General features: G+C 42.6%; 1 protein-coding gene across 3 annotated transcripts in view; it reads left to right on the forward strand.

Moving 5' to 3' along the window:
• The window catches only part of EPDR1 (ependymin related 1), a 134786-nt gene that overhangs the window by 84990 nt on the left and 37347 nt on the right, over positions 1 to 12449 (forward strand). For all 3 annotated transcript variants that reach the window (XR_011314011.1, XR_011314010.1, XM_069730243.1), the window contains exon 2: positions 10451 to 10659. Coding sequence is in view for 1 of the 3 variants with exons in the window: in XM_069730243.1 (XP_069586344.1) it covers positions 10451 to 10659 (209 nt within the window). In the remaining 2 variants the exon portion in view is untranslated. The remainder of the gene's footprint in view (positions 1 to 10450; positions 10660 to 12449) is intronic.

A 12449-nucleotide genomic window follows, 5' to 3' on the forward strand; every position in this document is an offset into this window, starting at 1 on the left:
GGACAATCTGCTCTTGAGATGTGAAGCCAGGTGGATCCTGCGCTGTAATGCCATGGGTCCGCTTGGTTTCAATGACAGAGTCGATATGTCCATTTTTCTGTAGTTGTCTTATGAGCGCAGTGTCACGTATAGTGAACACAATTGACAGGTCATAGAGCGATAATTTGGTATAGCATTTGCTGACATCTCTTCAGTAGCGATTTGTGTTCCATGTCATATATGTACTCCATAAGCCATGTATTGTTTTTAACTTTAGTTTTTAATATGTGCTTTTTGTATTTCTATGGTTTGTGAGAGGGATTTGGTGGCGGGGTGTGTCTGGCCGGTGCACTATATCCGCTGTCTGTCCTGAGCACAAATCGACCCGTAGAAGCGCAGGCATAGCGTGAAACGGCCGTCGTCCTCCCTGCTCACACGAGCTTCGGCTCCCTCTCCCCCGGCCATGACTTTTATCTGGAGTTGTCGTTGTTAATAAAGAAGTCACTTTACCGAAGACTGGTGAGTGCCCTCATTTTTTACTTACAAGGAGCGCATATATATATATATATATATATATATATATATATATATAGCTCTGGAGAATTAATTCCAATCTTTTGGTATGATCAGCCCGATCTGATCCTATCTTTCCAGTGATCGGCCAACACTAGTTGGAATCAGTAGGCCTCACTACATTATATTACCCTCAAAGTTTCCCTTGAAGGCAAAAATCACATAGTATTTTATATCAGCACCTTACAGTCTAGCATTTTTCACATTTGTGCAAAATAAACTTTGCAATAATTATGCATAATGGAATTGTTTTAATACAATGTTAAATGGTTAAGTAGCTTACCAGAGTCATGCAGAAGGAACTGCTGCTGGACACCATCAATACTGATCTCCTGGAACTCCAGGGGGATAACAAGTTGATCAAGGGTTTGAGGTAACCTTGGGATATTGCCAAGTTGCCTTGCTAATCGTATTGTCCTCTTCAGTGATGCTTTCCTTGGGAGAAGTGCTGCAACATTAGAATGGGCTCCTGAAACGACGTCTGTGAGAATCTGTTGTGGTGTCTCCTGTGTTGTCCTTGCCCTGGTGACTGCCTCATTAACAAGTCGGATTGCTTCAGGTCTTGCAGCTTGTGCTGCGTGACTGTGAAGATTGACTACTTTCACAACTTCGCCAGATTCTTCATTGGTCCAAACACGTCCCTTGCAAGTCGACCGTTTTTCACATACCCAGATGGAATGGACATCATCAGCGGTTCGTTTGGAAAATAAGTAAATGTGATTCTCATGGACCAACTTCCTCCTTCCACGTTTGGACAGAACTGAATTCATAGTTGTAGAAAGTGAATTGCTGTGGAAGCTGACTGATTTTTTGTGGCAGTACACTTCTCTCTTTGTGGAGATTTCAGACACTGCTATATTCTGATGTACAGGTGGAATAAAAGCTAGTCTAATGTAACTTGCAGGACATGTGACCTGCTACTTGTTACATCTGCAACAAAACTTGCAGCAAAGCAGGTCAGTGCTGGGTCAACTCGCAACAAAGCAGGTCAGTGCTGGGTCAGGTAAAAGTTCAAAATTGTTTAGATTAAAGGCCTCTTGCACACTGTAATTTTAGAGTGGTTTCACACTTGTGTTTGTGGCCGCCAGATGTCAATCCGCTCTGGATCTGACATCCAGCTGACCCCAGGGCAATGCTGGCGGAATGCTGGCATTCCGCTCGCATTGCCCATAGAAGTGAACGGCTTGGTTCCGCGATCTGCAGCCGCCCGTTTGCTTTCATAATGCCGCATTCCGCTATCAGTGTCAGAATAAAAAGAAGAGCTTTTTCTTCTTTTCGTTCCACTGCAGGTTAGTGGAATGCGGCATCACAGAAGCGAACAGGCGGCCTGTAGTGCATATGTAGCGGAAGTGTAAAAGCACCCTTATGCTGCCACTGTTTTAGAACTCCAAAGCACGTGCTTTACTGGCATTTTTCAGAGCGCTTTTGTGAGCGCTCTCGGTAATGACCCATAAGATACAGGCTATTGATGAATGCTAAGTGCTCAAAAATAGCTCCTGTAATAAAATAAAAAGAGCTGGCCGAAACAACACCTCGCTTTTCCAGCCATTGACCTATTTACTATATAACTGTCTAAGGGTCACTTTCGTCTTTCTGTCTGTAACGTTTTATTCGTATATTCATTTGTCGTGGCGTCTGTCAAGTCGCTGATTGGTCATGGCAAAACGCCCACGACCATTGCCACGACCAATCAGCGACGGTCACAGGCTGCCAGAAAAATGGCCGCTGCTTCACTGCCCTGCACTCACCGCTGACCGCTCACACAGGGTTAATGCCAGCGTCAATTAATCGCGGTGTACCGCACTCCGTTAATGCTGCTATTAACCCTGTGTGACCAACTTTTCACTATTGATCGTGCCTATGCAGCATCAATAGTGAAAAGATGTAATGTTAAAAATAAAAAAAATTTAAAAAAAGTTATTCTCACCCACTCCGATGTCGCGCTGTCCTCCGCGCCTCTCTCCAGTGCACGCCGTGCCTTCCGGTCCGAACGATGCTATGCGTCCAGGACCTGCGATGATGTCACGGTCATGTGACCGCAACATCATCGCAGGTCCTATGCTCAGACCGGAAGCCACTGCCAGCACTGCAGAGAGGCGCGAGGACTTCAGGGCCCGTGGCTGAGGTGAGTATATCTTTATTATTTTTTTTTTTAACACGAATATAGTGCCCACATTCCTAGACTACGTGGGCAGTGCAATATACTACATGACAAGTGCAATATACTATGTCGGCTGGCCAATATACTACATGTGCTGTGCAATTTACTACGTGGACGGTGCAATTTACATGCGCTGTCCAAAATACTACTTCGGCTGTCCAATATACTACATGGCCTGTGCAATGTACTACGTGGACTGTCCAATATACTACATAACCTGTGCAACATACCACGTGGCTGCGCCTTCTAGAATACCCAATACGTTAGAATCGGGCCACCATCTAGTATATTCAAAATTGGCAATCTTCTTAGCGATTTTCCAGTGCTTAGCACTTGGGAAAGTGGCTACTGTGAAAGAGGTCTTAGGGCTAAAACACAAGGCCAAAATTCCCTGCCTAATTTGGGGCCAAAACATCCGGGGGGCAAAAAGCTGGGGGTTAAACATCTGGGGGCAAACTGCTGGGCGCGAAACATCCAGGGGCGAAATATCCGGGGGCAAAACATCCGGGGGCGAAACATCCGGGGGCGAAACATCCGGGGGCGAACTGCTGGGGGCGAAACATCCGGGGGCGAACTGCTGGGGGTGAAATATGCGGGGGCGAACTGCTGGGGGCAAAACATCCGGGGGCGAAACATCCGGGGGCGAAACATCCGGGGGCGAAACATCCGGGGGCGAACTGCTGGGGGCGAAACATCCGGGGGCGAACTGCTGGGTGCGAAACATCCGGGGGCGAAACATCCGGGGCGAACTGCTGGGGGCGAAATGTGTGGGGGCGAAATGTGCAGGGGCGAAACATCCTGGGGGTGAAATGCTGGGGGCGAAATGTTCGGGGGCGAAGTGTACCTGGGGGCGAACTGCTGGGGGCGAACTGCTGGGGGCGAAATGCTGGGGGCAAAACTTCCAACTCCCAAGCACCACATGCAGAAATACACGACTTATCGGCCTTTGCATGCTATCAATTAAATTATTAATGGTTGTCTGAGAAATTTACCGCTTCGCTGAATGCACTTGGGCACGCAAATTATCAAATTCCACAATTGACAGCTACCTTTTCAATTATCGACCAATGACGCCTCAGATGTGCTTGATTGGGGACAAATCGCTGCAGGCCATGGTAGCACATTTAGCCATGAAGGCTTCTCACAGTAGCGTACGCAACATCTAGGATAGGGGAGTGCTGAACTGTCAGAATTTTGATGGACTGATCAGCCGTACGATTGGATACTGGGGCATGCTGTCAGTGTTTTGAGTGACAATTTAGCCATCCAATCAAGACCAGGGCATGCAACGGCTTCATCCTTGTGTCTCCTGTTCAGAGTAATTACCTGGCTATTTAACCAGTTCTCTGCCTTAGATTGCTGCCAATTGTAGCTTTGTTCAAGAGGTAGTGTATTTGCTCTCTGCTCCTAGTCTTGTATTCTGATCCATACTGCAAGACCTTGGATTTGTCTTTGACCTTGGTTTTGCTTAGTCCTTTTGTTGTGATTCACTACATTCTTGGAATCCTGAACCCGGACTGTGACTTGCCTATGCCTTTATCTCACCCCTCTGTCTATGACGTACCATCCTAGCTTTTGACCTTGGAGCTTTTGACTACTTAGCCTCACAACTTGTCCGTGAATAGTGACTAGCATCATATTTGCTAATGGAATCAGTGGTATTTCCTTTTGTCCAATGTATCCCAGGAGACAATTTTCAATATGACATCATCAAGCTGCATGTTGCACATGCTACTATAAGTAGACTTTGAGGCCTAAAGTGCCACAGTAACCTGCAGCATATCTATACCTGTGGTCCCAGATGTGCTTGATGCGAGTCATTGGATGGCAATTCCAAAGGGAGCTTCCAGCAGTGGATCTTCATGATTTATGTGCCCATGTGCCTTTAAGTATGGCAGAAAATTCCTGAAACAATCATTAAAGGGAACCTGTCACCCCCCAGGCGTTAGAAACTAAAAGAGCCACCTTGTGCAGCAGTAATGCTGCATTCTGACAAGGTGGCTCTTTTAGTTATTGGTGCTGTAAATGCCAAAATAATACGTTTTGTAATTTCTCCAAAATATCTGTCTTCGGTCCTGGAGGCAGGTCTTTCCCCCCCTGCTGCACACGCCACACAGCCGTCACTCAACTGTCTTCAACCGCCTCCTCAGCGCTCTTTTCAAATCATCCGGCGCCTGCGCTCTTTTGTCTTGCCTGGGGCAGGCGCAGTGAGCGCTGCCCGTCTGACCTCATATGCAGTCTCATAGACTGCGCCTGTGCGGCTGCCCTGCTTGTGAATTCCAGCCCCGCAGTGTCTTATGATTTATTCACATTGAGGGGCTGGGATTCACAAGCCGGGCGGCCGCACAGGCGCATTCTGCGAGACTGCATATGAGGTCAGATGGGCAGCGCTCACTGCGCCTGCCCCAGGCAGGACAAAAGAGCGCAGGCGCCGGATGATTTGAAAACAGCGCTGAGGAGACGGCGCCCGGCGCCGAGAAGACAGTTGAGTGACGCCTGTGTGGCGTGTGCAGCAGGGGGGGAAAGACCTGCCTACAGGACTGAAGACAGGTATTTTGGAGAAATTACAAAACGCATTATTTCGGCATTTACAGCACCAATAACTAAAAGAGCCACCTTGTCAGAATGCAGCATTACTGCTGCACAAGGTGGCTCTTTTAGTTTCTAACGCCTGGTGGGGAGGGGGAGGGGGTGACAGGTTCCCTTTAATAACCTAATATAAAGCATGCCAAGTGTAAGTGTGTGTATTTCTGCTTTTGACACTCATACTGTTGTTAAAATAAATTGAGATGTTTTGAAAATGTTGTTTCCATTTTTTCATTATTTGCATATCATTATAAGATGTCCATTGATCCTGTGATTTCCAGAATTGCACAACTTTTCCTTCTTGGTGTTGCACTTTGCATGTTGATTAGTGTGGGATTAATAGAATTTAGTCATAAATGTAAAAAGACATTTTACTATATTTTAGTTTGTTTTTTTTAATCTTCATTATTCACCAGTGTCTGATATATTACAATATAGTTTGAACCAAATGGTATTCCTATGGCTGTGTATAGATTTTCATATTCATAGTGTGGGAAAAGGAAAGCTGTCAGGCAGAGGAGAGGGAGAGGCTAGACTGTCTGAATTCCTGGACTCATTTCTGAAAAGGGTTTTGAAGGATAAAAAGAGACTCTAGGAAATATGAAATAAATAAGACAAGAAGAAAGGCACAAGAAAATTACAAAATTGCTTAGTTCAATTGAAGGACACTATCCTTAAACTGATATATTTGATATTTGACTGAGTGAAGTTAAAGCTTGGTCCGTGCTACATTAGCCTTAGGAAGAGCTGCTATTATGTTCAGAAACCACAGCAATGTGTGGCTATATCCTTCCATGGCACAATATGGGCTTTTTCCACTTCAGATTTCAGAGTATGCATTAATAGCTATGGTTGAGTGTTTTGGTAATTGATCTTGATGGATGACATAAAGTAGCTGTTAAGATAATTGAAAGAGCATGTTCAGCTGCACTGCAGTTGTTTTTCTTGTATCTATAGACAATGGTGCAGATTTATTAATACTGTCAAAAGCAGACACAGTGTAAAACTAGATGCTGCAGATGCACCAAAAATTAACATAGAGGGGTAAGCTCTGTAATGTCCTTACTACACCCCTTGGGTTATTTTAGTTTATTCAACTAGCTTGTATTTAGTCCTTTCTTGTACACTAGTAATAATAGTAACACATTTTATGAATCCACTTAGGCTACGTTCACATTTGCGTTACTGGGCGCAGTGTCGTCGACGCATACCGACGCATGCATCATGCGCCCCTATCTTTAACATGGGGGGCACATGGACATGCGCCGGTATGCGTTATACTGCGTTTTACGACGCATGCGTCATATAGACGCACAAGACAGGGTACAGAGGACGCTACTTGTAGCGTTTTCCCTGCGCCGAAATTCTTGATCAATAGGGTCTTATGACAACGCATGCGTCGCAAAACGCAGCGTTGTGTATTTGCGTTGTTGGTTGCGTTGCGTCGCGTCGCCGACGCTGCGCCCAACAGCGCAAATGTGAACGTAGCCTTAGCATTGCACATTCTTTCCAAGAAATGTCTAGCGGTGGGGGGAGAAAATTGTCTAATGAAATGTGGCACATGGCATATGGCAGCTGTTTGGCTTAGTTTGAGGCAGAAATCTGACAAACTTTGATCAGTAAATCTGCCACAGTGGTATTATTCACTGATTTTTTGTTAAATGTCTTCTTCAGAAACCTTAGTGATGTGAGGTTCTTTATCTTTACACTTTCTCTAAGCTACTCCTGCTTACCATCGCAGGCAGTGACAGGCACTGATCGACATGGTGCAATCATGGAACCACAGCTGCTTCCTCAGCACTTTTGTCAGTCTCCAGCAATAATCTTTAGTGCTGGATGCTGGGTCCCAGCAGCTTCTTTCCTGCCTTCAACCACTGAGCACTCCATGTTTCTTCTTCTACCTGCTAACACATGCTGACTACAGTTGTGTTACTGCTGCCATCTTGCCCCTTACATTCACTTCCATTGTCACCAAGTTCATAGCTCCTCAGTAAGGCTCCCATAAGGTAAATGTTCTTATATGGACAGTATCATCACTTCAGATTGGACTGGAGAATGTGGGTGAAGAGAGAGAGGAAGTGTAGGTCATGTTATCACAGGAACTTTTTTAAGTCATTTTTATTCCAAGATCTTTTGATTAAAACTAACGTAGTTCATAGGAACCCCCTTTAAGGACCATCAAAGGTTAGAGCAGCTTTACAGATTCAGTGAGTGACATCCACCATTGACTTTCTCCTCTTACATCTGCCACGAGACCACAGTACATTCTTCATTATTAACAAAGACCCCTAAGCTCTAGTGTCTTGACTTTTAAAGAGGTGAAGAGGTGTATGATGACCTATACCACTGTATAACTGTAAACTGTACAGTCACAGCCTTTTGTCAAAGGATTACATCAGGAGTCCAGACATATACCTCTGAAATAAGGTTCAAGTGTGGTGTAAACATGAACCTTTTCAGTTTTCAGTGATAAAATAAATAAAATAAAATGCATCAAAAGTGTAATATAAATAACTTTTTATGTTTCATTTCATGTCTGCACCCTATTGCTATTGGAACTCTAAACTTGCGTTATGAAGGAGCAGGCTCGGACTGACCCATAGGGTAATAGGGGAATCCCCAGGTGGGCCCTGTGTAGATCTGGGCCCCCAACCCCATTGTATGGGCAGTACTTGGCATAATTCAAATGATTCACTCTGCATAGAAATAAAGCAGCATTTAATCATTCATTAACCAAACTACTCACTTTATTATTATAGAGAGATATAGGTACATTTGTGAACGAGGGTAGTGTAATGTTTGCATACAGGTGAAAAGTAGGCCTCAAAAGTCAATGTTACTGGTAGTCCCTTCTCACCCCTGTCCGACACTGTGAAGGAGTAAAACAAAGCAGTATTTACAACGCTGAAGTAACTATAGATCAAATTTACAAACACCATTCAACCATGAGTGGTAGGGGTCAGTGCAAGATTTAAAATGGCACTGATCTTTCAAAAAACTTTTCAGAAATATGTTATAAGCAAATACAAGGTAGCTTCTTTGTGGATGTATTAGCAATGTCTCATACTTCCTCCTGCCTTCTCAACTCATAATACACTCTGCAAAACAGCTCAACCATCATGCTGTAGACAAGAGATTCTGCTAGATCCCATTAATATCTTTGAAGAAGGGGATTGAAGGAGCGATTCATGTAGTGAGGCACTTGAAGCTCAATATTGTTGTACTGAGTAAATCATCACCTTGTTGTTAAACTTTAGGTATAATAATCTCATGTCCCTTTGGGCCATGCACAATGTCCAGACGAAAGGAAATTTTGCAAGCATCAAAAATGAAGGTGTCCATTATTGACACTGAAATATATGGTAAACCACAAATCAATTCATAAAGGGGCCTATGCCTATTGATAAATGGAATAGTATATGTAATTGGACGCTGTTGAACTTTCCTTTGGGACTTTCTTTGGATTTGTGTAATAAGCTTTTCTGGCTTCTGTGTATGTGGGGATACTTTACAGGATACCAGGAAATGAGTGATCTCACATGTTATGGAGAAACTAGGGCAACTGGTTGCTTTCATCCACTGGCCTGGCTGTCTTTAGAATGACTGCAAGCACAAGGCCTCATTCCACTGAATGCCTGTACTCCTTTTTTCGAGGGCATAATACTACTCAGACAACACATTGTGAGGGTAAAACAGTGTGGCAAGGCTTTATTAAATGACCAACTGACAATAACATATAGTGCATTCCTAGCAAATAAGCTATACAGTTCAAATTACAGAGTCTCACCCTTGCACTGGCTCACTGGGATTAGAGCAGCTGTGACTTCAGTGCTTCCAGGACTGACTAACTCCACCAGTGGCACTACACCTTTGTTGGGCTCCCACAGAGAAAAGGTAGCAACAAGCTTAGGAAGCTGACAGTCCAATTAGGTACATGGCCAGGTGACCTAATTCTCCCAACCTATCTTCTCCTAATGTCTCCATAGGCTTAGTAATGGTCAATGGAGCAGATCTGTATTCCTCCAGCTGGGGTCATGGTCCCCTATGCTGGCATCCTCTAGAGTGTCTCAAATCTGTATTTCTCCGGTTGGAACCATGCTGCATTGGCTACTCTCATGTAGAGTCTCTCTGGGAACAGAGACAGATCCCCTTTAATAGTTCACAACTGTCCTTCAGGCCATCATTCATAGGTCAGGGGGAAGATGGGATAATATAATCTTTCATTGTACAAGTATTCAACAAATCTGCATAGTTTGTCCTTCACTAATTGCAGGTCAACAAGCTGTATGTACTAATATAATGGATAATCAACATACTAGCAAACATTAGCAATTGTTCAATTACCCTACATTCCTGTCATCCAAGGATAGCAGCACAATAAGTTGCAGCAAATATCAATTCAAGAGTCAGCATTCAGGCTCATATAAACAATGAAAACAAGACCACCAAGGGCCAAATATATAATAAGGTGCCAAAAAGACTAGTCCCCATGTGGATGTCTTAAATATAGATACACCTCACGGACACTCCCAATAAATACCGCAACTTGAAAAAGCTGAGCGAACCGCGCGTTGGTGTTGGCGTGGCACGTGTCCAGACTCAGTTACACTATGGGTAAGCAAGGTTAAGATGGGGGAACGGGGGGCTTTACTTACTATGCGCGCATTTTTATCACTGCTTTGCGGTGTTATACTGTTTATGCCCAGTACTATTCGGTTCCCCTGGATTTAATATGCACTAAGCACTTTATGTATCTGCCCATTTGTGTTTTTGTTTGTCTGGATATTGGTAGCCTTCACTACCTGATCCAAGTCCGTCTTACTGTTATAGTATTTTGTTTATAATTAATAAATTTACCTTTTTTCAACTCTATTGGGTGTTGTTACTCCTATTTGTTCTATTTGGTTTGTCATATAAACAATAGCCTATGTCTCCTGTCCCACCAAAGAAAAATACGTCTGGCATAATTAAAAATAAATGCTGTGTCGTCACACGTGTATTTTAAATTTGAATACCCAAAACAGTTTTGCTTTTTGTGATTTACATTTTAATAATCTGTGCTTCTAACATGGAGCTACATGATCGTTGATTTCATGTTAACCATAAACTGGGATCTAGTAATAAAGCAAATGTTTTCATTTATTAACTTAGGTTTTTTGAATACATCTATCTATATAAAGATGCTGTGATGTTCCAGATTGAGCAAGTTACCAAAATTTGTGTGAAAAATTCTTTGACTGACCCGTGGGATCCATATGATATTCCAGACAATTCAACTTATGAAGACCAGTACTACATCGGAGGGCCTGGTGATCAGATAACTGTCCAGGAGTGGTCTGACAGGAAGCCAGCCAGAAAATGTAAGTTTTGTGAAAATTGTTTTATTCATTTTGAAAAATCTAATCATTTACATATTGTAGATAGAGCAATTCTAGAGAGGAAGCGTGTACCCAATATTCTATACTATGTGATATGTCTGCATGTGGTGAAGCACAACTGCACAATATAATACATAAAGTGCATGTAGCAGCTGCCTCGGTCTTGGTTGACAGGCTGCAGTGGTGAAGTCATGACGGTAGACCATTATGGAAGAACAGAAGAATTGCAGCACTCTATTGATCCTTGAAATGCAGTATTATTTTATTGCATGATTGACATAAAAAAGGAGTTAACAGGAGATACAGGAGATTTGATGGCTTACGGCCGTTTCACGCGTTGCTTGTGCTTCTACAGGTCCATCTTCTATAGTGCATGTAATTGTTGCAGCAAATCACTGCAGCAAACAAGTGATTGGCTGCAGCGGTAACATATACAGGATGTACTGTAAGTGCGATGTCATGCTGCAGCCTGTCATCAAAGATTGATACAGCAGTGGAGAGCTGGCACTGGACCAGGGGAACATGAGTAAATATTTGTTGGCTATTGTTAAAAGGTTTATCCGGTCTAAAATTTCATTCTTGGCAAATCCCTTAAAATATACAGTGACGACTCAACATTCTGTTGTAACGCTCCTACTTTTACTCATTCCAAGTTGAACCTGTACACAGTGCCTTAAGAAAGTATGCATACCCTGTGAACCATTCCAAATTTTTTCATGTTACACCCACAAACTTAAACGCATTACATTGGGTTTTTATGTGATATACCAACACAAAGTAGCTGGTATTTGAAAAGCGTAAAAGAAATGGTAAATAGTTTTCCAATTATTTAAAAAATATAAATCTGAAAATTGTGATGTTCATTTGTATTCCTCCCCCCTAAATCAATATTTTTAGTAGGACCACCTATTGCTGCAATTATTTTTGCAAATGTTTTGGGGTATGTTTCTACCAGCATTGCATCTAGAGATTATATTTTTGCCCATTCTTATCTGCAAACATGCACTAGCTCTATTTAAGTTTGTGGATGTACAGTAAAAAAATGTGGAAAAGTTAAGAAGGTACCTATACTTTTTCAAGACACTGTGTGTATTGATCTGAAGAAAGGGTTGTAAACAGAAAACATGGTGTCTTGAGGACATGTTTATCTCACTCCAGAATTGGACTTACAGCTACACTTCTCAGTACTCTTACCCAGTGCCTTTCATGATGCTGTATAATGTTCTCTCTGCTGCTGGAACAGGTGCGTAATAGGAGAGTAGTAATTCCTCATGTGTCTGTGCACTGGATAGGGAGGACATCATAGCAGCTAGTCTCCACCCAGTACCTAAGAAACAACTGAATATTAGAAATTAAGCGTGCAGAGGGGAAAAATATAGAAAAATGGTGTATGGAGGTCATATAATGTTATTCCTCATATACCCAAATAAGGTCCATTCCACTTTTTTTTTCAATGGATTTGTATTTAATTTTTCCAAAAAGAAAAAAAACAAAAACATTTTTTTAACAACAAATAACAAGCTGTGAATATGGCATATCACTTCTATCTTTTAAGTATATCTTCTCTCAATATTTTACTATGCTTAAGGCATATTATTCATTGTAATGCGAGAGATAGGCAGGGGAAGGGCAAGAAGGAAAAGAGCAAATTTTATTAAGTAAGGGGGATTAGAAGGGTAAATGAATGGATATATCCAAATCTAGGTTAAAAACAGGAGTAAATGCTGTATAATCTATTTTCTCAAAAAATAAAACAAAAAAAAAATAAAAAT

The sequence above is a fragment of the Ranitomeya imitator genome, chromosome 6, assembly GCF_032444005.1.
Source record: "Ranitomeya imitator isolate aRanImi1 chromosome 6, aRanImi1.pri, whole genome shotgun sequence".
NCBI classification, from domain to species: Eukaryota; Metazoa; Chordata; class Amphibia; order Anura; family Dendrobatidae; genus Ranitomeya; species Ranitomeya imitator.